At 48.3% G+C, this 27,002-nt stretch overlaps 1 protein-coding gene across 4 annotated transcripts in view; it reads left to right on the top strand.

The window, feature by feature from the left end:
* Positions 1 to 27,002, top strand: part of NR2C2 (nuclear receptor subfamily 2 group C member 2) — a 268,072-nt gene that overhangs the window by 199,572 nt on the left and 41,498 nt on the right. For all 4 annotated transcript variants that reach the window (XR_013601140.1, XR_013601141.1, XM_078661704.1 and 1 more), the window contains exon 11: positions 2,878 to 3,017. Coding sequence is in view for 2 of the 4 variants with exons in the window: in XM_078661704.1 (XP_078517830.1) it covers positions 2,878 to 3,017 (140 nt within the window). In the remaining 2 variants the exon portion in view is untranslated. The remainder of the gene's footprint in view (positions 1 to 2,877; positions 3,018 to 27,002) is intronic.

Below are 27,002 nucleotides of genomic sequence, written 5' to 3'. Positions count from 1 at the left end.
ACGCCTGCAGATCCAGCGTTCGCATTAGAACATGCAACGTTGGAGGGTGCTTCCCTCATTCGGCTCTTATATAGTACCCAAAAACTCAACTTCCTCCCCCATGCAAGCAGAACAGTGATTAGGCTCTGGAGGTATATAGTGGGACAGATGGGGTGGCGTGGGTGCCTGACCCAGGCGTCTCCCCTATGGCATTTTACCCATTTGCGCTAGGTAGCAGCGTCACCGGGATTTTGTAAATGGGACCTCATAGGTATCTCCACTCTTTGAGACATTATGAAAGGCACCACGTTAGAATCCTTTCAACAGTTGCAGGCGGAACTTCAACTATATAAAACCCAATTTTATAGGTATCTTCAACTTCGCCATGCTCTTACGCCCCAGATCCTCACCCTGGACACCCTTCCAGAATTCCATCCCCTCGAGGGCCGCCTTCTCATGGGGGACCTAGAGTCTCATAAAACTCGAAAAATATACCAGACTTTGACGACACATGCCAAAACGACACTACATAAGACCAGAGGGGTGTGGCAGGCAGACATTCCTGACTTAACCGACGATGATTGGGCCGAGGCCGTAGCTAGCCCTCGGGCGGCTGTGTCTTGTCGATACCGCCTCATCCAATTTAAATACATACACCCCGTGTACTATACTAGACTTCGTCTTTGGAAGATGGGGGTTATTCAGTCTCGTATACAAACTACAATATCCACGGGCCTCACTCATTCAGACGTACATAGAAGCCTACAAATAGCCTAGAGAAACCGCAAACTGTCCGCCACTAGGCAGGCCCTAGGAAAATAATTTCAAAAGGACGGATTCCCATCACTCACCCTTGGTGACATGCTTCATCATCTGGGTCTCCTCCTAGTGACACACTAGTGTCACTAAGGGCTACAACCCATTCAAAAGGAAAGGGGAGCTTGCGGATGTTTCACTGTTTTTTAGTTGTATATGATCCTACAGATGTGAGCAAACAGTTCGTGTAGGGATGGAGAGTGCAGTGCAAGCTAAAGATGGACACAATAGTCCCAGGCTTTCTTCAGGACCACAAATGCTGAACCTCCCCATACGGTTCATTGAACTGCCAGAGGTACCGACGGACAGAGCGGTGCCTCCTTTTTCCTGAGCTGGTGCCAGGTGAGGTCTAATTCTGTTGCAAAACTGATATCCACAGTGAACCGTCTTGCGCAGAGAATCTGAATATCCCTGAAAACAGGTGACGAGGTTGTATTTGGTACTAACCTCTTTTCTATTTTTCTTTTCTTTTCACACCGTAGTGTTTAGTTGTCACTATTGCAGTAGCAGCATGTGTGGTCCTGAAGAAAGCCTGTTACTATTGTGTCCATCTGTTGGCTGAAACATGTCTACCCTAAGTTTCCACTCCTAGGCAGTAATTTGTTGAAAAATGTATTTGCGCAGTTTTTAAGCTTGTGCATTGAAAGATTCCTATTAAAGTTCCTTTTCCCTCATTGCCAAATTTGAACTCACCAGCACTCTTTAGCTTGCACTGCACTCTCCATCCCTACACAAACTGTTTGCTCACATCTGTAGGATCATATACAACTGAAAAACAGTAAAACATCCGCAAGCTCCCCTTTCCTTTTGAATGGGTTGTAGCCCTTAGTGACACTAGTGTGTCACTAGGAGGAGACCCAGATGATGAAGCATGTCACCAATGGTGAGTGATGGGAATCCGTCCTTTTGAAATTATTTTCCTTGGGCCTGCCTAGTTTGCTGTTTCTCTAGGCTATTTGTAGGCATCTGTGTACATCTGAATGAGTGAGACCCATGGATATTGTTGTTTGTATACAATATTAGATTGGGGAATAAGTCCACGCTAGGTCTATAAACATTCCCAGAGACCCTCCTCCTACTTTATAGTTTTTTTTGGCCATTCAATCTCCTCAGTGCTTACGTTGCGGGAGAGAAGAGTCATTTTTACATAGGGTCTGGGATTGCACGGCTATTCAGTCCTTCTAGCATAGGCTCTCGTCTTGCTTGGGTGAAGTATTGTCCTGGGATCTCCCGTATGACCCCAAATTGTTCCAATTACATAGCACTGATGGGATTGAGGAGAATCGGTAAAAGCAGCACTTGCTCTTCCTGGCCCTACCGATTGCTAAAAGCACTATCGCTCAGCTCTGTATGGGGACCCCCCTCCCTCAACGTTAGGAAAATGGCAGACCGAGTTAGACCGACGTAAGGATGCAGAAATTGTGGTGTTCCAGGCACGTAGTTGTCCACGCTAGGTCTATAAATGTTACTTAAAAAAAATTTTTTTAAAGTAACATTCATATTTGTGTAAAATTCACATTTTTGTTTTTAAAGTGCTGCCTTTCTGAAATATAGGAAGTTGCTGATGATAAACTGTCTCGATTATGTCAACTTCGAGAAAGTTGAATACAATATATCTAGTTTTCTTTTAGCTGTACTGTACCACAGCATCTTAGTAATGTTGCTTCAAAGATTGCAAGTAGCGATGGAGCCCACACTTACTGAGCCTTTTTATTGTCCTCTTTGCATAAGCTACTCTTAACTTAAGGTTACAAATGTAAGTAAACTAGCTGCGGGTGAGACACCGTCTAAGAAGCATAGGCCACTGTCCTTCTACTAACACATAAAGAATACTCACGCTCAGAACTCACAGCACATCCACCAGCCAAGCAACTTGTAAAGGGGCACCTCAAGACATTGACACAAGAAATGATTGACTTGTCTCAGAATACAATAATGTTGGTTGCTAAGTGCTCTTATCAACCTTAAGCAACTTGTCCGCAACAGAATACGTTTCTGGTATGTCTTCATAGTCATTCTTTTATTAAGTACATAGAGGCCAAGCCTGTGAAATGACTTTAGTATTATTCTGTTCCTTTGCAGTCAAGATTGCAATACAAGTCTTGTTCGTGCCTGCTGGAATGAGCTGTTCTCCTTGGGCCTGGCTCAGTGTTCACAGGTGATGAGCCTCTCAACTATTTTAGCAGCTATTGTCAACCATTTGCAAAACAGCATGCATGAAGGTATGTATTACAGCACCTACTTACCCTTGCAGGTGAGAAGGATACTGTTCTTTGTCAGATGGTGTTACACAGTGTATGAAGATATTACATTAGCTTTAAAGTATATAACTGTAAGGATTATTTGCTATCACAGTTATCAAGAATTTGAACTGTAGAGATCAGAGTATTTAGAGACATTTATTAACAGAGCATTATTCAATTTAATGTAAGATGCAGGAGCATCTTACACATCTGGTTATTCGTACTACACTAGCATGTTTCCTTATCACATAAGGGTCTGAAAGTGCAGCATCACTTGCGTATGAATGATCTAGACTCAAACGTTGAAAGAACACATGCACAGCTTCTATTGTTCTGAGTGCTAATACAAAATACTCTGTTAGAGAGGTGGGCCTAATTCTGTAGTAGGGGATCTCTGTGTATAGTCATAATCTAGTGAATAGTCCCGCCCATGTGCGTGGACCCCGGAGCAATCAAAAATAATCTCTTACAGTGTCAAAAAATGCAGAAATGCATAGACACTTAAGAGAGAATTTAAAGACAGATAATGCAGCCAAAAAGGCTACACTGTCCAGTACTTCAACTAGAAATTCCACCATAAAATCCACAAAACAGCAAAGCCTGTACAGATTTCCCTTTGTTTAACAGCAAAGTCCCTCAGGAATGATAGAGAGAAGAACCTGGACAGACAAGCCCCATAGGCTGCCATTATGTGGCTTAATTAGGATACTGTGCCTTTAAGGAACCTTCCAGAACCTTCTCCCAGTATCCCAGAATGCATAGCAGGTCCAACTTAGCCTCAGTTCTTTTTTCCGGCTCCTGCAAGCAGGACCCTGGAGCATTGAGCTCTCCCTTTTCAAGGGTTTTGTTAGTGTTTTACACTAATTTCGATTTTTGGTGCTTTAAAAGTACTTTGGTGACTTTCTTTCTGTGTCTCTGCACTCTTTTTTGTCCATAATGCCTGCATTATTCGACAAATGCCCTGAGTGCTCAAGGAAGAAGGCCAAGTCAGACCCCCATGAGGTCTGTATTCTCTGCCTTCCCTCTTCCCACATTCCTGAGGACTGTGTGATCTGCAGAGGCTTCTCTGGAAGGACCCTGAAGGAGAGGAAGAAGATCAGGCTTCAGGGACTTGAAGAGAGAAGGTTGAAGGCACGAGGTGGGTCAGGAGGGGCTCCTTCTACCCATGCTGAGGCCTCTGGGGGGCTCCCCAGGGGCAGGAAGACCAGCCCTCGCCCAAGATCTCCGTCTGGGTCAGTTGCACTGACCACGACGTCGAGGGGACGGTCAACGGCCAGTTCCAGGTCTCCCCAGGGCTCTGGGTCGAGAAAACGTCGCCCGTCGACGTCGAGGAACGTGTTCCGGCCGCCGTCGAAGCCGGTGTCGATCTCCTCGTCGTCGGTGTCGGCGTTGAGTGGTCGACATCGGAGGGCCCGGCGTCGGCGCTCGCCGTCGAGGCGACATCGCCATTCGCCGTCGAGGACATCGTCGTCGAGGGGATCCTCGTCGTCGAGGCCGCCGTCGAGACGGAAGGAGTCTCCGGCGCCGAAGAGGTCGACGTCGAAGCATTCGAAAAGACCGACGTCGAGACGCTCAAGGAGATCGACGTCGAGAAGGTCCGAGAGGTCGACGTCGAGACGATCCAAAGGGTCGACGTCGAGACGATCCAAGAGGTCGACGTCGAGGCAGGCGAAGAGGTCGAGGTCGCCGTCGAGGCACCATCGCCCGTCGTCGAGGTTTCGGGGTTCGTCCATCTGGTCGGGGTCGACGTCGAGACGCAGACACGGTTCGACGTCGAGAAGTGAGAAAAGGTCGACGCCGAAGGGCCGCTCGACGTCGAGGGACCATCGGTCGGCGTCTGGGCACCGTTCTTCGGCGTCTGGAGGCCCTAAGGACAGGCCCAGGACTGTGGGGGGCTCCCCACGCTCCGGACGGGATGGTGGCTCGCCGGGAACGGCGCATTCCGGGGTGGATACTCCGATGAAGCCCTCTGCACCTCCTTCGCGGCCTACTTTGCCGAAGGGTCCGCCTCCGAAGGCCCCGACCCCACCTCCGATGCCGGCTCCGCAGACCCCGCGTCCGGTCACTCCCCCACCCCCGGTCCCACCGAGGGCGGTGTCGATACCCAAGTTTCCGACGCCACCGAAGAAGACTCCTAAGAAGCCTAGGACTCCTGACCCTGGGAGGCCGAAGGAACGTCCGAGACCCAAGAGGTCGAGGTCTCGCTCGGGGAGACGGGACAGATCGAGGAGTGGACGTGGATCTTCCTCGAGATCCAGGCATCACCATAAGAGACGTCGGTCCAGGTCGCGTTCTGACTCTGGGACCCGTTCCTACTCGCCAACGTTGTCTGATTCGCCGGAGACTAGGGTGTCTCCTATAGACGATATCGGCACGTTTCAGGAAGTTCTCCTGCGTGGAGCGGCGAAGTTGGGAATCAAGGTTGAAGCGCCAACAGCTTCTACTTCTGTGATTTTTGAGACATTACACAAAAGGCACTTGTCTCGCCCTCTGTTACCTCTGGTGCCAGGGCTTCTTGAGCCCGCTGAACAGCTGTTCCTGACGCCGGCAGTGGTGAAGTCTGCGCCTTCCAGGATCCTAAAAAAGTACAGGGCTCCCGACTCGGACCCAGCCTTCTTGAGGAAGGACCCGGTACCGGATTCCGTGATCGTGACAGCTGCCAGAAAGCTTCATGCCACCTCCCCTGCGTCCACGGTGCCTCCGGACAAGGAGAGCCGCTGGATCGACTCTGCTGGTCGTAAGGTGTGTGGGACGTCCGCCTCTTCGATGAAGGCCGCCAGTGACTCGGCGTTGCTGGGGCGTTACGACCGGGCATTATGGGACTCGATGGAGCAGTTTGCGGACCTTGTCCCTCGAGACCGCAAGGAGGACTTCATGGAGATCGTCCAGGAGGGGATGCTGGTCTCTAACCAGGCCATTGGCGCCGCAGCGGACATCTCCTTGCTGTCAGCGCACGGATACTGCCACGGAATTCACCAGAGACGCCATGCTTGGCTCAGGTTGACGTCACTGAAACCGGAAGCACAGCAACGCGTGGCGAATCTCCCGTTTTCCGGAGATACCCTCTTCGGAAAACACGCTGATGACGAGATGGCCAGGATGAAGGCCGAGGCGGAGACCCTGACGGCGGTGGGCTTGGAGAAGCCCAAGGAGAAGAAACCCTTCCGACAGTTCCAACGTCGGTTTGGGTCGCAGGGTCGTGGAAGGGGACAGTCTGCTGGACAACATCAACAGCAGCAGCAGCAGCAGCAGTACAGGCGTCCCTTCCAGAAACGCCAAGGGGGTAGAGGTAGACAACAGTCCTCTACCGCGACCAAGGGCCTGGCCGGGTCTCGACCCTGAGCGGTTACTTCCCCCTCGTCCGTTACCCGCTCCGGTGGGGGGAAGCGTTCAATTTTTTCTGGCAGAGTGGAGAAAGATTACTCAGGACAAGTGGGTGCTGAATATTGTTTGCAATGGATACAGTCTACGTTTCACCAGCCCTCCTCCATCGATTCCTCCCGTCAGCTCGCAGTATCAACTGCGCGAGCTTCAGGCGGAGGCGGACATTCTGCTAAGGAAAAGGGCGATCGAAGACGTACCTCTGTCTCAAAGAGGAAGAGGTCTTTACTCTCGGTTCTTTCTTGTCCGCAAGAAGGACAAAAACGAGTTCAGGCCCATTCTGGATTTGCGACAGGCAAACAAGTGGATTCGCAGAGAAAAGTTTTGCATGCTGTCGTTGCATCAGATCTACCCTCAGCTGCAACGAGGGGATTGGATGTGTGCCATAGATCTACAGGACGCATACTTCCACGTGCCCATTGCATGCAAACACAGGAAGTTTCTGCGTTTTCAAGTCGGCACCAATCACTATCAGTACACGGTGCTACCCTTCGGGCTGAAGTCTGCACCCAGGACGTTCTCGAAATGTATGGCAGTGGTAGCAGCACACCTGCGGAAGAACAAGGTGTTTGTCTACCCGTACCTGGACGATTGGTTGATCAAGGCCTCCTCCTTCTCGGAAGCTCAAGCACACTTCCAGAAGACGTGCGTTCTCTTGAACAAGCTGGGGTTGCACATCAACATGTCCAAGTCGGTCCCGATTCCGGTCCAGTGCATCCAGTACTTGGGAGCCTCCATCAATACGCTGTCAGCAAGCGTGTCTCCTTCGGAAGAGCGACGTTTATCACTCGTTCGGAAGGCTCAGGCTCTCATGAACACTCCGTCTACGACTGTGAGGACGGTGTCTTCTCTACTGGGGTCGATGGCCTCTTGCATCTTCCTGACACCACATGCGCGGCTGCACATGAGACCGCTGCAGGAGTGCTTGGAAGATCAGTGGGACCAGAGGAGAGGATCTTGGGACGACAAGATACGACTGTCTCTACATGCTCTTCAGGCTCTGAAGTGGTGGTGCTCGAAGGAGAATCTCCTCAGAGGGGTTCCCTTCCACAAGGACATTCCCACACAGACCATCGTGACGGATGCGTCTCTCCAAGGCTGGGGAGCGCACTCCGAAGACCTACAAATTCAAGGGACGTGGTCCCCGGCGGAGTCCACGTACCACATCAATTTCCTGGAACTGCGAACTGTTCACTTGGCCCTGAAGGCCTTTCATCCGTCCTTTCGGACCAACTCTCTGCTTGTTCAGACGGACAACACGACAACGATGTATTACCTCAACAAGCAGGGGGGCTCGAGATCGCGCACTCTGTCGCAGGAGGCGCAGGCGATCTGGCACTGGCTTCTGGCTCGAGGACTGTCGATAACGGCCACCCATCTGCCAGGTGTGCAGAATGTTCAGGCAGACGAACTGAGCAGACTCATTCAGGAAAACCACGAATGGGTCATAAACGACGAAGTACTGGGAGAAGTCTTCGCAAGGTGGGGAACTCCAGACGTAGATCTGTTCGCCACCGCCGAAAACAGCAAATGCCAAGGCTTCGCCTCCAGGTACTACCAGCCGGGGACGCTGGGGAACGCGTTATGGATCAACTGGTCGAACAGCTTTCTGTACGCTTTTCCACCAATTCCCCTGATTCCGGCGGTTCTCATCAAGCTGTCCCAATCCAGGGCCAGGATGATTCTGATTGCCCCGGAATGGCCCAGACAGTGGTGGTTCACGGACCTGCTTCACCGATCTCTCCTTCCTCACATGAAGCTGCCGTGCAGGCCGGACCTTCTCACGAAGTTCGGGGGGCGGATGGTGCACCCCAGCCTCTCGTCTTTGAGTTTGGCGGCATGGCTCCTGAAATAGTGCAATATGGCCATCTGAATCTCCCAGAGGATTGTATGGACATACTGAAGGAGGCTAAGCGACCTTCCACTAGGACTTCTTATGCTTACAAGTGGAAGAGGTTTTGCATCTGGTGTAGGTCTAAGAACTATGACCCTACGGCATGCAAGGAAGATGTCATCCTTCCATATCTGCTACATCTGGCGCAGTCGGGCCTTAATGTTCATTCCATTAAGGTTCATCTGGCTGCTTTGACTGCCTACAGGAAAGGCCCTTCACAGACTTCCTTTTTCCAGATCCCTGTGATCAAAGATTTTTTGGAAGGCTTGAAGAAAGTGTTCCCTCCTGTCAGGCTTCCTTCGCCTTCATGGGACCTGAATGTGGTGCTGTCCAGATTGATGAAGGAGCCTTTTGAACCCATTCATAAGGCTTCATTGCAGCACCTGTCCTGGAAGGCGGCGTTCCTAGTGGCCATTACATCGGCCCGCAGGGTGAGTGAGATTCAGGCATTGTGTTGCCAAGAACCTTATACTGTGTTTCATAATGCTAAGGTTGTTATGCGTACTCACCCTAAGTTTCTTCCCAAGGTTGTTTCTGATTTTCATATCAACCAGACTATCACTTTGCCTACGTTCTTTCAGAACCCTTCATCTCCAGCGGAAAGGTCTTTGCATTCCCTGGATGTGCGGAGGGTGCTGAAGTTTTATCTTGATAAGACTAAAGATATTCGTAGGTCAGACCAATTGTTCATCAATTATGGCTCAGTCAGGACAGGTCTTGCTACCTCTAAACAGTCCATCTCGAGGTGGATTGTGTCCTGCATACAGTTGTGTTACTACAAAGCTAATAAGACCTTAGGGGGTAAACCTAAGGCTCATTCCACCAGGGGCAAAGCTGCTACGACAGCTATGCTCCGTAATGTTCCCATTGCAGAGATCTGCAAGGCGGCCACTTGGAAGTCGGTCCATACCTTTGCTAAGCATTACTGCCTGGACACTGATGCCAGGGCAGACGCTCAGGTTGGGCAGGCTTCGCTGCGGAATCTGTTCGCACAGTAGTGGCGTTATTTTATTCTCCACCGCCGCTTGGTGTGGGGATGGGCTTGCCATTCTATTCACTAGATTATGACTATACACAGAGATCCCCTACTACAGAAGGAGTAGTTTCTGTCCTGTAGCTCCAGTTCTGTAGTAGGGGTATCTCTGTTATAGTCATAAGCGCCCTCCCGCCTCCCCGGTGGAGAGTTATTCATGTTCATAATGCTACAGGTCTGGCGTTTTTTACGCCCTCAAAAGGAACTGAGGCTAAGTTGGACCTGCTATGCATTCTGGGATACTGGGAGAAGGTTCTGGAAGGTTCCTTAAAGGCACAGTATCCTAATTAAGCCACATAATGGCAGCCTATGGGGCTTGTCTGTCCAGGTTCTTCTCTCTATCATTCCTGAGGGACTTTGCTGTTAAACAAAGGGAAATCTGTACAGGCTTTGCTGTTTTGTGGATTTTATGGTGGAATTTCTAGTTGAAGTACTGGACAGTGTAGCCTTTTTGGCTGCATTATCTGTCTTTAAATTCTCTCTTAAGTGTCTATGCATTTCTGCATTTTTTGACACTGTAAGAGATTATTTTTGATTGCTCCGGGGTCCACGCACATGGGCGGGACTATTCACTAGATTATGACTATAACAGAGATACCCCTACTACAGAACTGGAGCTACAGGACAGAAACTACTCCATCTCCAGCATGTAGCTGTCCAGTACAGTGCTGAATGTCAGAGCACAAAACTCAATAACAGGCCCTATGTCAATCTGCCAGGGTGATAAACATTGGCAGTTGGTTTTTAGAGAAGTACTTTTCTACAGACCCTTCAAAACACAAGTTCTGAAGGGGAACTTGTTAAATATTCTAACAACCTAATAGCATGCCAAACAAAGCTGACACTCCCCAAGGGTGTAGGGGGTTCATCTACCTCAAGAGGGTGGGACAAATGATGAATTTTACAGGCCAGTGTCACTAAAAATGTCTAAAACGTCCACGGTGATACTAGTAATTCGGAGAATGCTATTCTGCAAGGCCTATCATTGTTCTTTCCATCTACATTTGATGTCCATCGTTTCTCCCATCCTGTCCCATGCCCTTGGGGTCTAAGGCAAATGTGCCATATTTTGGGATTAGCAATCTTCTGGGCAGTGGCGAGGTAGAAAATTAAAAAAAATCTCACACCATCGGACCATAGACAGGAAACCTACAGATATTACAGGCTCATACATTGGTGCTATTGGTCATGGAATGCAGATACACAACAGTAGGTATGTTATCCCCAATCAAACATAATCATACATACTAGGGTGTTAAACAAGAGTTGTGATTGTCACTCAAAAATCATATATATATATATATATATATATATATATATATATACACTTTTACTCGTTCGGCGAAATACAACCAACCCCTCCTTAAGCTACGGCGGGCCACAGCGGGGTTCGCCAACCCCACTTAATCCACAAAACAGTTGTTTGTGTGGTCTCAAAACAACACGCTGTAGCCCATGTTCATTCTCTTCAAATTAAGTTAATTTCGGCACAATCGCCATATTTCGGTGGTGATTGTGCCGAAATAAACTTCATTTGAAGAGAATGAACATGGGCTACAGCGTGTTGTTTTGAGACCAAACAAACAAATGTTTTGTGGAGATATATATATATATATATATATATATTACTGAGAAAAACAGGGATGTTATAGTTAGACTACAATTTCACATGTACAAAACCTTTAGCAGTAATAGTTACCTGAGCTAACTATAACTTACACCCTTGCAATGCACTGCTTATGACATGGTAAGTAAGCTGTTTATAAAGCTAGCAAATGCCAAGGCGTTTTGGCACTAGAATCCTTGAACTAAGCTGATGGTCAGTGACATTACTGATTACATCATCCAGTGATTGTGAGTGTTCTCTAAAAGTTTGAGTGTGAAATATATACTAAAGTACTGCAAAAGTTATGAGTATACTTTGTGTACTACTGAGTGTACTATTTATAACATGAGTTGCTGTGTGAGTGGGTCTGCAAGTGGCTGAAAGGGTGTGTGAGTGACTGTATGGGTGAATAGGTGGTTGTGTGAGTAGCTGTATGGGTGAATTAGTGAATGTGAGAGTAGCTATATGAGTGAGTGAGGGGCTATGCTAGTGGCTATATTGGTGAGTAAATGGGTGTTTAAGTGGCTGTTTGGGTGAGTGAGTGGCTCTGTGAGTGCCTTTATGGGTCGGGGGGTTGATGTGTGAATGGCTGTAAGGGTGACTGAGTGGCTGTAAGGGTGACTGAGTGGCTTTATGGGTGTGTGAGTGGCTGTATTGTAGAGTTAATGTCCGTGAGACTGTATGGGTGAGTGGATGGACATGAGTGCTTGTATGGGTTTGTGAATCTGTATGTAAGTGGTAGTGTGAATGTCTGAGTGAGAATGTGAGTGGTGGTATGGGTGAGTTAGTGGCTCTGTTAAGAGGCTTTGTGGGTGTGTGAGCAGCTGTATGGGTGAATGAGTGGCTGTGTGAATGACTGTATCTCCCACCTCAGAGCGTTGAATTAGCCCACTTTAACTCAGGGGCGGAAATAGAGCCTAACCTTTGCACGAAACAATCTAGTGGTCTGGAAGTCTACTATTTAAATACACGGTCCCTTGGGAAGCATCAGCTAGTGATTTTTTCTCTGATAGACATACACAGGCCTGACATTCTATTCTTGGCAGAAACGTGGTTGTCCACCGACTCAAACCATGACATCTTGGCAGCCATTCCGGACTCTTATTATATAATCCATGAAGACAGAGCAACTGGAAAAAAGGGTGGGGGTGTTGCGGCTATCATTAACCAGAAACATCAATTCACCTCGCTCACAACCAGACAGATTCCTTATAATGAAAGCCTTATAATTAAACTTGAATCGTCCCAAACTTCCTTGGCATGTGTGATAATGTACCGACCTCCCCAACATATGCCCTCATTTCCTCATGAATTTGGCGACATGATTGCGCAGCTGGTGATTAATCACTCAAGAGTCCTAATAATACGGGACTTTAATTACTGGCCTGAGGACAAAAATGAATGCACTTCTTCCCGAGAATTTACGGAACTCCTCGCCAGCCTAAATTGCACGCAGCATGTACAAGTCGCCACACATATCAAGGGTCATTGCCTTGACCAAGTGTGGACACAAAATTTGACCATCTCACAGTTGGCAATCTCCCCTTGCACCTGGTCTGACCACTGTCTGATAACCTTTAAGATCCTTGACATTCCCGCTCCTATTATGCTAAAGCCTGGTAACATGAAAGCAAGGAATTGGAGCAGAGCATTTATTGAGTCATTCCATTCCACCTTAGTAGATAGAGCTCCCTCTACCTTCGCTGGCTCTCTTTCCACTCAAACCAGGAATCTCACAACTTGGTTAAAGCTGGCCAGCGATAAAGTAGCTCCCCTGAAAAACATTTAAAATTAAAAGAGCTCATGATGCCCAAAGATGGTTTTCTCCCAGCCTAAAAAAGCTCAAACTAGGACTCAGACAAGCTGAGCAAAAATGGAGAAGGAACTATTCACCTGAACTTAAATTAATTTATCTGTCCCTCCTTAAAGAGTATAAGTTCGCCATTCGCTCTTGTAAAACTGAGTATTTTTCGTTAAAAATCCCAAAATCTGCCAATAAAACAAAAGAGATCTTCTCTATCGTGGACGAACTGACAGGCCCCGAGAGAGTCTCTGCGCAATCAGCACATTCACAATCTCTCTGCGACTCACTAAACCACTATTTCTTCGATAAAATAACCACAATAAAGGCTAGCATCCCAGTGAATAACATCTCTATGGCGTCATCTGCCGCAAGGCAAAAACCGGAAGTATTAAGCCATTTCCCTCACATCACCACGGAAATCTTCTTCAATCTGATAGATAAAGTCAAGTCGGGATCCCACCTCGACAGTGGCCCTCCACACATCCTGCGCGAAGCTTTCCGCACCTGCCCTGACCCTCCTCGCTCTCTTCTTAACACCTCTATCAGTAGTGGCAGCCGAATCTTTCAAAGACGCGGAGATACTTTCCATACTAAAGAAACCTGGCGCTGATCCTCAAGTTATGAGCAATAACCGCCCGATTTCCCTTTAACCGTACTTGAGCAAGATTTTTTAGGCCCATGTGGCTGGCTGCTTGAGCTCGTTCATAGAGGAGTCACTCCACCTCGATCCCCACCAGGCAAGTTTTCGACCAGCTCACTCAACAGAGGCAGTCATTTTGACAGTCTTGGATAAATTATGAGCTGGCGCAGATCAGAACTCCCCCCAGGCATTGATACTCCTTGATCTGTCAGCTGCATTTGACACGGTCGATCACAACATCTTGATCGACCGTGTCCGCAGTGCAGGGGTTGGAGGCCAGGCATTAAATTGGATCCAGTCCTTTCTGACAGACAGACATCAATCAGTCCGCTTGGGCAACTTCTGTTCAGAAAAAGGAAAACTTCAATGTGGAGTCCCACAGGGCTCCTCATTATCTCCTCTTTTGTTTAATCTATATCTGCAGCCCCTGATCCTCGCACTGAAGGAAATGGAAGTCTTGGTCTTCAACTATGCAGACGACCTCCAATTAATCTTCAACATACAACCCACCAGCTCTTCAGAGGTCAATTTGAAGACATACATCAGCAACTGGATGAGCGCAAATCAGCCCAAGTTGAACCCTGATAAAACGGAGCTCATCTTGACAGGAGTTACCCTTAATGTTTGGAACCCCAATTTTTGGCCAACAACTTTGGGCTCCCCACCTGTCCCAGCAGTCCCAGCACTTAAAGTAAAATGTCTGGGGATAATGATAAGCAACGACTTATCGATGAATCCTCAGATCAGCTCCGTAGTGTCGACTTGTTTTTTCCTTCTACTGAAAATAAAGAAAATAATAAGATTCCTCTCAAGAGAAGCAATAACTCTGGTCGTCATGGCACTCATCATTTCTCGACTGTCAGTCAGTCAGTCAAATATCTTTATTCGATTATTAAAAATCATAAAAGAACGAGCAGAATAACATATCACCATTTCATCAGAGCACAAATTGTTACAAAGTTAGAACAGACAATCATAATTTAAAAAACACTAAAGTCACGATAAAACATACAAGAAATATTTAAAAAAATGTTAAAAGATAAGAGAAAGGGGCATTGTTAAAGCGCGACACATACAAATAGATAAAATAGGAAGAAAATTCATTATTCAGAGGTAAAGTGCCTATAGCTTGTTCGGTGCTTGTTTAAACGTGCACCTGCAACTAAGAAGCTAGCAACAGAAAAAGCTACTTTTACATTTGGGAGGAGTTGCAAAAACAACAGGGCTGGTTTTACCTGAATAAAACCCTGGTTACGTAAGATCGGGAGCAGGTATCTTTTTCTAATTTCAATATAATGTCCGCAAAACATGATAAAGTGCATCGTATCCTGTGTAGAAAAGTGGTCACACACATGGTTCAGCATCTTCAGGTCTATTCCAGGTTCTAAAGTTGCCCAGTATAAAATGAATTAAATCAAAGCGAAATCTTGTTAAAAGAAAACGATGATAAGAATTGGTTACCAGGATTAGATATGGTTCCATTCCTGGAACAGAAGACAACATACAGTGTTTCCTTACCATGGTTTTTTTAAGCTCTATAGCTTCCCTCTCTAGGGCATATACATTCATCAGAGTATTTTTGACTGATTTAAGGTCTTCATGGGTTATCGCGTCAGGAAATGAAAAGAGTTCCGGACGTCCGGCTAAAATTAGCTGCGTTTTGACGTATCTTACCCATGGGATATTAAGGGCTCTGTCCAGGGCTAAGCAATCTTTTAAAATAGTGTGATTTAAAGTGAGCTCCTGGTTTAGCCAAGTTTTTATCCAACCAACTGGATTATGCCAACTCCCTTTATGCTGATTCAGAATCATGCGGCCAGACTTATTCTTCAGCTTCCTGTGCGCCAGCATGTGAAACCAATGCTGACACAACTGCATTGGCTCCCGGTGCGCCAACGCAGTGCCTTTAAGCTGGACTGCATCGTTCACATCGTTCATCGTCCCAGGTTTATCTCTAATAAGATCAGGAATTATACCCCGTCCCGCACTCTTCGTTCTTCTAGTCAACATCTACTGACCATCCCTAAGTTTAAGCAGGTCAAACACGGAGGGTTGCGATTTTCCACCCTTGCCACTCAAGAGTGGAACAAAATCCCCTTGCCAATACGGACAACAAATAATCACCTCCAGTTCAGGAAGCAGTTGAAAACCTGGCTCTTTTCACAAGCATATTCTAACTAACCATTCCTTACAGTTAGAGCCCTGCCCCCCGAAGCGCCAAGAAACCTACCTGGTGAACGTAGCGCTATATAAGCACCTTTTTACATCACATTACATTACATTACATGTGAAATCTGGGCTTAACTATAACATCCCTGTAAACTTTTTTTTTCAATGAATTGCTATGTATTTTTTTTCCATTTTTTTCCCTAAGTATAACGTCCCTGTAACCTTTGTTTTTTTCAGTAAATTTCAAAGGTTTTTCAAATTCTATTTCTAAAGTATTATGTCCCTGTAATGTTTACTTTATTTCAGTTAATTTAGAAGGTTTATTCTTAATTAAATATACTACAATGTATTTTGATTTTTAATTTAGCAATTTGTTTTATTTTTGAACTGCAGATTTTTTTTTATAAATATGCTTTATATATTTTTAATAAGTAAAAGTGGCATACATAATGTAAAATATATAATGTTTATGTGAATGTTATTTAACAGTTTTATATTTTTTAACAAATTTTTAGTTACACAGACCTATTAAAAGCCAAGCTGTTGGATCCAATTGTTTAACTGTCTTTGGCTCAGCAAGGACTTGCAGTTGGAAGCATTAAGGGGTTGGCTGCCCTTATGGGCTGTATAAGTTTACCGGACCAACCGCCCTTGTTTAAACCACTTCTTGGTATACCTATTATTAAAGGATTAACGCACATATTCCCACCCAGATTGTTTGTGATGCCACATGAGATCTTTTGCTGCTGTAGGTGTCTTTTAAAAGATGAGGAATTTGTGATGAAGAAAGGATGGATAAAAAGAAGAAATTACTAAACTAAATCAGCGAGGCATCTGTGGCGGTAGTTGCACATTCTGTACTTACTCCTGCCATCTAGTGTTGGGTTCAGATGTGTGCAAGTTGTTTTTCTTCGAAGAATTCAACTCTAGTCACGAGGTACTGTCTCCACCTCTTGCTTGCAATGCTCAAGGTCTCCAGCCCTATTGGTTTTTTTTTCCACCATCTGGTTCAGACGTGTCCTTCCTTGCTCCGGATACACGCTGTTGCGGTGATCTTTTCGGTCCTCACGGTTCCTCTCTCTCCATCTGTATTGTCTTCGATCACACTTCCCCTCTCTCATATCTGGTCAACATTTCCAAAAACCGCCCAGGACAGTACGCCGGTCAACTCTGTCCCGCGATGGTGGTCTTGCCCGCTGGGGCCTTTTTTTTTTTTGCTTCATTTGGTCCGCTGTCACCATGCCTCGCCTGTGATGCAATGGACACCCTTTCGATATTGCCCTCAGTGTTGTGCAAGGTACCCTGGGATGCCCTCAACCAGATCTGTAATCTGTGCCTCTCACCCGAGCATGATGAGACTTCTTGCGTCACATGCCGGTCCTTTCGATTAAAGAAGACCCTTCCAGACTGCCGTGCCAGTCGACTCAAGATGTCGCACACGAGCGGCAAAGATAATCAAGACCTCTTCAGCACCCAGGACCTCGAGGGAGATCAGCCCAAGCCTTTGGCCGCTGACAAGGAGACTTTCTCACCTAAAGAGTTACGGCTCTGACCTAGAGATCGAAGACCTCCCACCGGCTCAACAGGTCGTGAATACACTTCCCGTCCCACACAAAGGGTATTCAGCTACTCTGGACCCACAGAAGCAGACTTATGTGCTGCCACTGCCTTCGGGCCGTGGTCCGCATCGACTGTCAACTTCGGACACCACACCCTGATTTGGCTGGCACCAAAGCAAATTCTAAAGCAGACATCCTCGGCACTGCCTGCTCCTGGCTTGGCATGGGTCCAACGGTTAGATTCAAAACCGTCTGCCTCGGAACGCAGGTTGGCGCCGGCGCTGAAACATTCGCCTGCGACCAGAGACAAGCCCATGAACCAGTTGAACTGGTCCATAAGAAGCAGACAGGCTGGATACCAACACAGCCTCCAACACAGAGCCCTCAGCCTCCTAAAAGCCAGCTCAGCTTTGAAGAAGCTCTGGTGACCTCTCCTCAAACAAAGCAGTGGAAAAAGCAGGATAAATCCACCAGTTCTTCTTGACCCCATACTGCCTCCACCCACTTCCACTCCACCCTAACTCCTTCTCTGCATGCCCACTTTCTTACACTCAATAGGGGTCATCACATTGGTGAACACGGTGAGAGGACACTTAAGTTATTAATTGTCCCCACAGAGAGACCCTTAGGACCCTGATGATATGGATCTGCCTGTGGATACTAATCTTGACCTCTACCCTGCCTGACCTTCACCATCAGATGATACCTCTGATTACCATGATGTATGAGGTAGGGCTGCTGCTTCCCACAAATGCATAAGGAGTCAATCGAAGAGGACTTTCTCTTTGAGACTCTTCCCTTGCCTCTTAGTTTCATGTATCATCTGCCTGTGCTAAAGGGGATGCTCAAGCCCGCTCCTGATATTTTCAGGGAAGTGGTCAAGGCCGAGGTTATTACTGCCTGGGGTTGACAAAGAGTACAAGACCTCCCTTTCACACACCATATATGCAGCCCAGTCTGCCAACCACTGACCTATTGCCAATTCCATTGTGAGGAGCACCTTAAAAGGGCACATGAGTTGGTCACAGAAGGCAAACTGATTTCCAGCATGACCATCGGGTGTGCACTGAATGCGGCTGACACTGCTGCTTGGGGTTAATTCCAGTGCTCTCCTCTGCAGCCATTCTTAACACGGTGTCTCTGGCTTAAAATTGGATGTTAAACAGCATCTCTTCAACCTGCCTTTTGATGGGAAACATCTATTTGGCCCTCAGGTTGAAGAGATGCTGGAGAAAATAAAAATACATGGAGACATCGAAAGCCATGGGTGCCTTGCAGGCGCCTTCCCCACGGGCACCTTTAGCTGCTCCACGTATCGTGGAGGATTCACACCAGCTTCTCCAAAGCCTCCACAACCTTCCAATGCCAGCCTACCCAACCAACTTCCACAAAGGACGGCTTCAGGGGTGCCTATTGTGGAAAGAGCAATAGAGGTAGAGGCAGATGTAGCTCCCCCAAGGAAGCCGCCCCAGCCTAACAATGACTTGCCACTCCTTCCCACCCCCGATCACACAACACCTGTTGGGGTACAGCTTCAGATGTTGTTCCATGCCTGGCAACATGTCACCTCAGACCAGTGGGTGTTAGACATCACTCAACACCGTTTCTGCCTGAAGCTCAGCGCCACACTACTGTAAGAAAGTTACCTCTTTTTGCATGGTTGCCCCCACTTTTTTCCAAACTGCTGATGTACTTTGAAGTACTGTGAAGAGTAGCCATGGCACACATCCCTGTGTGCTATGCCTACAACCCACTGCCCTGGCATAGGTCGCCACCCCTCTAGCTGGGTGCACTTTACCAGTGGTGAGGGTACAGGTGTATGAGTCCTGTACCCCTACAGTGTCTAAGTCAATTCTTAAACATTGTAAGTGCAGTAATGCCATTAAGAGTATATGGTGCTGGGTGTTTGTCATTACGACCTCCACAGTACCATAATGGCTTTACTGAAAACTGGGAATTTTGGATCCAACTTTTCAGCACATTAAACCCACACTGATGCCAGTGTGGGATTTAATGAAAAATGTACTCAGAGGGCATCTTAGAGATGCCCACTGAAAAACTACCTAACTCTAGTGTTCTGCCTTAGTGGCTGCACGCCAGCTGCCACCACCAGACATGTTTCTGGACCCCTGGGTCGAGATCCTGCTGCTCTTGGGGGTCTGAAACAATGCACATCCTGGGATGAAGTGCCAAGACTCCTCCCCCAGGATGGGCAGGGTCCATGAAGGGGAAGCTTCATAGGCTTGTCGCCATTGTGAGCTACCCTACTCCTTTGCTGCTTCCAGCAACTGGCTCCCACCGGTTCTGACCCCCACTTTGGGCGGGAGAATCGGCGGGAAAACCAAGTGAGGAAGTGAGGTGTGACCACCTTTGCCAACCCCACCCTTTAAGTGGGGGAGGCGAGGTGAAGCACAACTCAGTCACCACCATCTTGCAAATGGGGGAAGCCAGCCAACCAGAGAGAGGCATATGCCCCCCTTCCACTGGAAGGTGGCATAATAGGGGGTATACCCACCCCAGGGAAGGAACCCATTTGTCCCAACCTTTACTTACCTGTAACACCCTTAAATCTAGTATTTAGGGACTTCCCTGAACCTTGCCTCCGCAGACAAGAACCGATCAAAAGAAAAGGACAGACGAAGCTGTGCTGAAACTAAGAAGAGGAGGATGCCCATTGGCCCCAGCCCTACCGACCTGTCCCCACCTCGAACCTGCTCAAGCGAAATCCCAGTGTCATGCAGCCAGCAGCCTAAAGAACCCAAAGGACCTGCCCTGCCTTCCAAACCCAAGACTTTGTCTCCCGTGAGCACCAGATTTGCTCACCAACAGACTCTGGCCCCAGCCAAAACTGTGAGTTTGCACCACTTTGCACCCGACGCCTAAGGCCTGAGACCGAGTGGCCCAACATCACGAGGAGGTCTCCCCGACGATCCTGACTTCAGATCTGGTGATCTCTGACCTGCCTCAACTCCCCAAACAATGCCTACAGTCTCTTTCTGGAGGACCGCCACGACTGCCACCGGAGCTGTTAAGAAGACGGACGCCTAAAGACACCCCTGCAACCGACGTCCCCCAGCCTTGGGTGGCCCAACAACTGTGTCCCAGCATCCCCAGGCATACTTGCCTCTCCAACCGGTGGTCACCTCCAGAAGATCTTCGTCCCTAAGCCTGCAGTCGTTGTTGCAACCGGAGAATCCCCATTTGGCACCCAACGACAAAACAACACCGTGCACCCTGCCACCCCTGCGCCACTGCAGGTGTTATTTGGGTGCTAACTCAGACACCCCTTTGCCCTGAGCCTAACACTAGGAAATTTTCTCCTACAACCGTGTGGCCTGCTCGTGAGCAGCCTCCAACAGGAGGCCCACTATCCCCCATTGGATAACATTGGGCCTCAGCACTCCACCTGGCTGCGCTCGTGCCGCTGAGGGTGTTTCAAGAGTGCATCCTTGACCCTGGGGGAATCCTGGTTCTAACCCCAGAATACCAACTCCCACCAACAAGTACTTACCTGCAAACCTTTAACTTCATTTTCCTCCATAGGAATACATTGACTGTTTGGAGGTGGTTAGTATAAAACACTGAAAACGGCAAATGTATAAAAGCTGACTTACTTACCTTTACTCTAGGAAATGTCCTAGTGTGATATCTAGGCATATAACACTGAGTAAAAAAGTAACTTAAAAAGTGATCTATAAAGTAACATACAAAGTAATCTGTAAAGTTTCTGAAAAGTAGTTTCGAAATATTGACTTACCTGTAATTCAACCAACTGCACTTGAACCTGCATTCAACTGTAAACATTGCACAAGATTTTGCAAAGTATTATTTCACTAACCTGCACCAGGCTTGGCTTTGTTCTAGAAATAAAATAACTTAATAATATTTTTGATGCAAACATGCTTAACACTACCCAGTGATAAAGCCTTACTGCTCGCCCACACTACCACAAATAGATAGTAAGGTGCTATCTACTTTTACCTTTGCCTACCTTTGGTGATCCACTGGACTCTATGCACACTATACCTCATTTTGGTATAGTATATAGAGCCAGCTTCCTACAACTACCTAACATACTAACCCACAGACATGTCCTCTCCCCTGAAAACCAATGCCTCCTTCAGTTAGAGATCTTGGTGCTACGTCTCAAAGGGCCCATGAGCCTGTTCTACAACACCTACAGGGCTCAGGGGTGTATTACCTATACTTCCTCGTTCCCAAAACGGACAGGTCCCTCAGGCCCATTCTGGACTTGAATGGGTACATACTGTCGGAACCCTTCTTCATGGTCCCTCTTCAGGATGTCATACCTATGCTACAGCAAGGCGATTTCTTGACAGCTCTCAAATTCAAAGACGCCTATTTCCACATCCTGATTCATCTGGTGCATCCTAGCTACCTCTGGTTTGTGGTAAGTGGGCAGCATTACCAGTTCAAAGTGCAGCCCTTCGCGGTCACCACCCCACCCAGAGTTTTTACCAAATGCCTTGCAGTGGTAGCTGCACACATGCAAAGACAGGGCATTCATGTATTCCCATACCTGGACGGTTGGCTAATAAAGAGCACAACGCAGCAACACTGCCCAAGTCATAATAGACCTCCTGCACAAACTGGGCTTTATCATCAGTGTAGTAACGTCCGTTCTCCAGTCTCTTCAAATTCAGCCTTATCTGAGAGTCCTCCTCAATGCAGAGGTGGGCAAAGCCTCTCCCAGTCCTGCAAGACTCCAGTCCTTCCAAGTATTGCTGCCTCATTTTCAGCCAAATTAACAGTTCACAGTATGCTTAGTCATGCTCCTCCTCGGCATGATGTCCTCCTGCATTGTCATAGTACCCCACACAAAATTGCACGTGTCTGCTGTACGAATGGTTATCGCAACAGTGGTCTCAAAAGGAGGGACATTGGCATGATCTGGTATTGATCAGCCGCTCCAATAATTGCTTTCCGCAGTGGTGGAACACAAACACTTGTTTCCGAGGTGGCCCTTTCTCGACCCAGTTTCGCAGATCACCGTCACAATTGACGCATCTCTCAGTGGGTGGGGTGATCATCTACAAAACCTGACTGTCCAGGAGCAGTGGGGTCCCATTCACAGGGACTGTTCATGTAGCCCTCCAAGCCTTCCTTCCCAACATAGTGGGCAAGGTAGTCTCGTACAAACGGCCAGCATGACAGCCATGTATTACATTCAGAAGCAGGGGGCAATGGCTCCCTTCAGGTTTCTCTGTTAGCTCAGTGCATCTGGCGATAGACTCTCCACCACAGAATCCACCTGTTGGCCGAATACCTCCTGGGAGTGGACAACGACTTTGCCGACCTTCTCTGAAAATGTGGCAACAAGTCCACGAGTGGTAACTCCACCCGGAAGGCCTCCACTACTTTCAGCCCTGGGGTGGGGATCTAGGCATGGACCTCTTCGCCACAGCAGAAAACACAAGATATCCAAACGTCGCCTCCAGATTCCCACACCTGCAGTCCATGGGCAATGCGTTACAGATGATTAGTCAGGGATATGTTCCTGCTCTTTTCCACCTCTCCCACTTCTTCTGTTTTTTTTTTTTCACCACTCTCCTAGAACTTTTGATGGTTTCGCACGAGAGGCTCCTCAATAGTGCGGACCTTCTCATGCAGAATCATGGAGAAATCAGGAACCGACTCAGTCTCAACATTTCGTACTGGCTCCCGAAGTCTTAGAATTTGGTTAGCTCAATCTATCTCTTGAATGCATGAACATTCTTAAGAAAGCACGCAGGCCCACTACTCATGCCTGCTATGCTGCTAAGTGGAAAAGGTATGCTTGCTACTGGCTTTCTAACCGCATTTACACCCTGTCCGCCACAGTTCAGAACGACATTTGTCACCGTCTGCACTCCATACGTGTGGTCTAGGCTTCACCTCTATTTGGCTACACTGGGCAGTTGTGATGTCTATTGGGCTCTATGTCCTGTTTGCCCTCCCTTCATCCCACAACAGTGGAGCCAGATCATCACAGATTCTAATTGAGCACACACATGTCAAAAGTTTGATGCAGCACTTAAAGCCTTCACAAAACGATACTCTTCCTCTGTCTGCTATTCTGTCACATTGGAAATCCTCACTTCTGTTAATAATGCATGGGTAAATACCCTTTCCAAAGTTCTTGATGTCCTGGAAGTCCATCAAGTAGAGTAGCTGATACTCTGCCAAACCCACAACACCATGTAAAGCCATGCTCATGTTTCCAGATGCCTTGTCTGGCTCTTAGGAAGTGATGAAGCATCCTTATGCCTCTAGCTGTTCTTGGGTCCAACCCCTTTGCAGGTGCTACTTTCGAATGGGCCATGTGCTGGTTCCACATAGTCCTCCATTGGTCTGAGGTGCACTGAACAAAGCAAGACTCAAAGACGCTGGGAAGCCCAAAAAGCCTTTCATCAGAGTGCTGAATACTATATCTTCCACCAATGGGCTCCATCATGATTTGAATATATAGGCAGCACTCGTGGTTGAGCCTTCTCTCATATAATTGTAGCCCTAATAATTGTCGCTGCAACCCTGATTATCACCGAACAGCAGGCGCACTAAAGGCCTGACCTCTTTCTCTGTGATTGGCTGGCTCTGCACACTAGTATTGCTCTTTCTGAAAAATACAGAATTTCTTCTATAAGTTAATCATTGTTCTCCTGCCTTTATCATTTGAAAACAATGTTATGATTCATTGAGGATCTGAATGCTCATTTTTAGGTCGAGCTGACCTAGCATTCAATGCGAAAGCATTGCATGCTGTCCGCAAGACAACTATTTGGGAATGTGGACACGAGAGGGTGCACGAGCGCAGATTTGACCTCGTGGGCGCGCACGGCGCCGTGCCCCTCTCGTGTCTCACATTCCAGTGCGCGCACACCACACAGGCACACTTACACACAGGCACAGGCACAGGCACACGCGCCCCCCCCCACACACACATACACGCAGACAGGCACAACACACGCAGGCACATACAAGCGCGCGCGCGCACCCCCCCCTCTTACAAACGCGCACACAAACACACTCCCAACCCCGCTCACCGGGCACACGCAGGGCTTCCATCACTGGGGGGGCGGGCACCGTCAATGTGCCCCGACGCCCCCCCCTCACCGGCTCCTCTCGTCCTGTCCCTCCGTGTCAGACCAGACTCCGCAGCCCGCTCCGTTGTTTCTCCGCCCCTTCAGTGCGTGTCACGCCTCTCCTTTCTCCCGGCCGGAAATCCTTTTTGCGTGTCAGGCCTCGTTTTCGAAACTGAACTGTCCCGCAACAGTGTATATAATATCGGCAGTCGTTCTGCGCACTTGGTATTGCGGTCCTCTGCATTTTTTTATTTTCTTGGGAATACTAAACGTGACGCCTAAAAAACCTGAAAGGAAATGTAATGGCAAGAACTATCCTTCTATATTTTTTATTCACTTTCTGTAATATATGCAATGTTGTGCAACTGCCTTGTTCTTAGAAATACTCCCAGTAACAGAAGGGCGCCTGCTGGATGTGTTCGAATGCTTCGAAGCCCTGCATAATCCATGGACCCGGAGAACACGTGTCTTCGCGTCTCGTGGGGCAACGGATGAAGCTCGCACTGGAAATACACGACGGTGCCCATGAATATTTTGTGAAATTTAGCACAACAAATCGGTCTCGAGGAGAAAAAAAATCAATCAGCTACGCACACTCCCTTTTCATTGCCGCGCGCTGGAGGCAGCGAGGGGCAGCGCCTGGAGGCATGTCTGTTTGTAGGCAGCGTAACAGTTGCATTCACTGTCACTCCGCGCGCCTCATGAATTAATTCTGTGCACTTCTTTTTTTTTTTTTTTTTTTTTTTTTTTTAAACCTTTATTGTGCATAGGAAGCGTACAAATACGGGCCCACAACCATACAGGCCGGCCTCGAAAGCAGTCAGCAGCACAAAAAGTAAGAATAGATCAACCCAGCAGTCCCAAAGAAAACCCATACGATAAGTGTCCAAGACGTGACTCAAATAAGACGGGACCGCTAGGGACAGGAGGAATCAGGTTAATTTTCAAAAGTTTTGTAGATAAGTAGGATCAGATGCATTCAATCCACCGAAAGCAAATGGCAGGCAACGAGCCAGCGAGTTAGCAACAAAACGAGGAAGAGAAATTAAAGCAACAAAGGATAATAATCATCAGGATAGTTGCACAATAAAACAGTACATGTTGGCCATCGCCCGCCCCACGGACTCAGTACACCCAAATCCACGAAAGTGACAGTATCAACAGCGGAGAGAATAGGTATCACTACCCCGAAGCACCTGACTGACCCAAAGGAAGAAAAAGAAAAAGGAACCAAGAAAGGACGAAAGAAATAAGGCCCATAGAAACTGAAACGTAAACAAAATCCCTACCCCCAACCCCCCACCCTGCACGTATGCAGAGGCTACGGCCTACCCCCCCCCTAGCAACGTGCCTGTTGCCCACAAACCGAACCCGAAATTTAGAACAGAAAAGGGAAGAAGAGAAGAAAAAGAAAAAACATAATACACAGAAGACCGGAGGAGGGCCAGCGGATATTCTCAAAACTACCATCACTTATCACTCCGGCCGCCCGATCCCAGACTCCGCGACCAATACAATACCCATGGTCGATATCCCCGGCAGTCCATCAGTGTCCCAGCAGTACCAGTGAGAACAGTCCCGACAGGATGGGAGGCACACTCAACCCTGCCCCCTGCGATGCGAAGCAGCGACATAGTCCAGCCTCATGGTAGACATCTTGAAGGAGGCGAGCGAGCCACGCATCCAGATCCGAGTGGGGGGACGACCAGGAAAGTCAATCCGACACACAGCCATGTAGATATTAGTGGCACAAGAAGGAACAGTGTACAACAAAGATCCTCCAGAATCGACAAGCCCAGTCAATAGGAGCCGCGTCAGGATGGGGAAGCAAGTCGTGCCAAGGACCTCAGGAAGGGCAGCTAGACATGGCGCCCGGCTGCGCGGCTCCAGCCACAGCGCATCCCCGGAAACTTTAGTTCGCCCCAAGGATAGTACAGCCGGCACCCCAAAAATCGCAGGATCTCGCACCCTCAGCGTGCCGATAGCAGCCCGAGAGGAGGAACAACAGAAGGCAGAAGCAGAGTGCGGCAGAGTGTCCTGCTCCCGGAGGCATCCATGATCAAGCAATGGTGTCGCAGGTGAAATCACATCTAGCCGGTCGCCCAACCCACGGGCAGCAGTACATAGAGCCGCTCTCAGAGCAACTAGGGCGCCCAAAACGTCACCGATCAGCACTGGTGCATCGGGGAGAGAGGATTCAGCAGTCTTCTGCACGCAAGGCGAACAAATGCAGCACTGTCCCATAAGCCGTCCACCATCACCCTTCGCAGGCAGCTGGGCACCGCGCAGACACGAGCCATGGCACAACCAGGCTTGAGGCACAGGGGAAGCACACTCCATGTGCACAAAGTATCAGCGTGATGTGGGCAGTCAGCAGTGTCGTCGGTAGCAGCCCAGGGTCCGCTGTCCCAGGAAAGGAGAGCAGGCTGTAAGATGGCGCCCAGCCCAGCTCGTTGAGAGACAAAGTATCCAGCAAAGACGTCTCCGGGTGAAGGACACGATACAATGTGTTCCCCGCATCGGTGGCGCGCTAGCCCGCGAAGCGATGAAGCAGGTTGCAGGGAGCAGGACGAGCCTTACGCCGCCGTGTCCGATCCGCCGGTAATGGTGGCTGTTATTATGAGCAGGGCCGGCCCCAGTCCGAGAACAAAGACCCGGCCACAGCCGTGCAGCGCCAGGAGGAGGCGGAGACGTTCCAGTATTCTCACTGCCGGGATCGAGCAAGAAAACACACCAATAGATCCGGGGTCGCCTCCCGGTTCCGCCGACGTTACTCAATAGGAGGATAGGCAACAG

Source organism: Lissotriton helveticus, chromosome 9 (genome assembly GCF_964261635.1).
Source record: "Lissotriton helveticus chromosome 9, aLisHel1.1, whole genome shotgun sequence".
In the NCBI taxonomy this organism is placed as follows: domain Eukaryota; kingdom Metazoa; phylum Chordata; class Amphibia; order Caudata; family Salamandridae; genus Lissotriton; species Lissotriton helveticus.
This window is presented reverse-complemented; position numbering and strand designations above follow the sequence as displayed.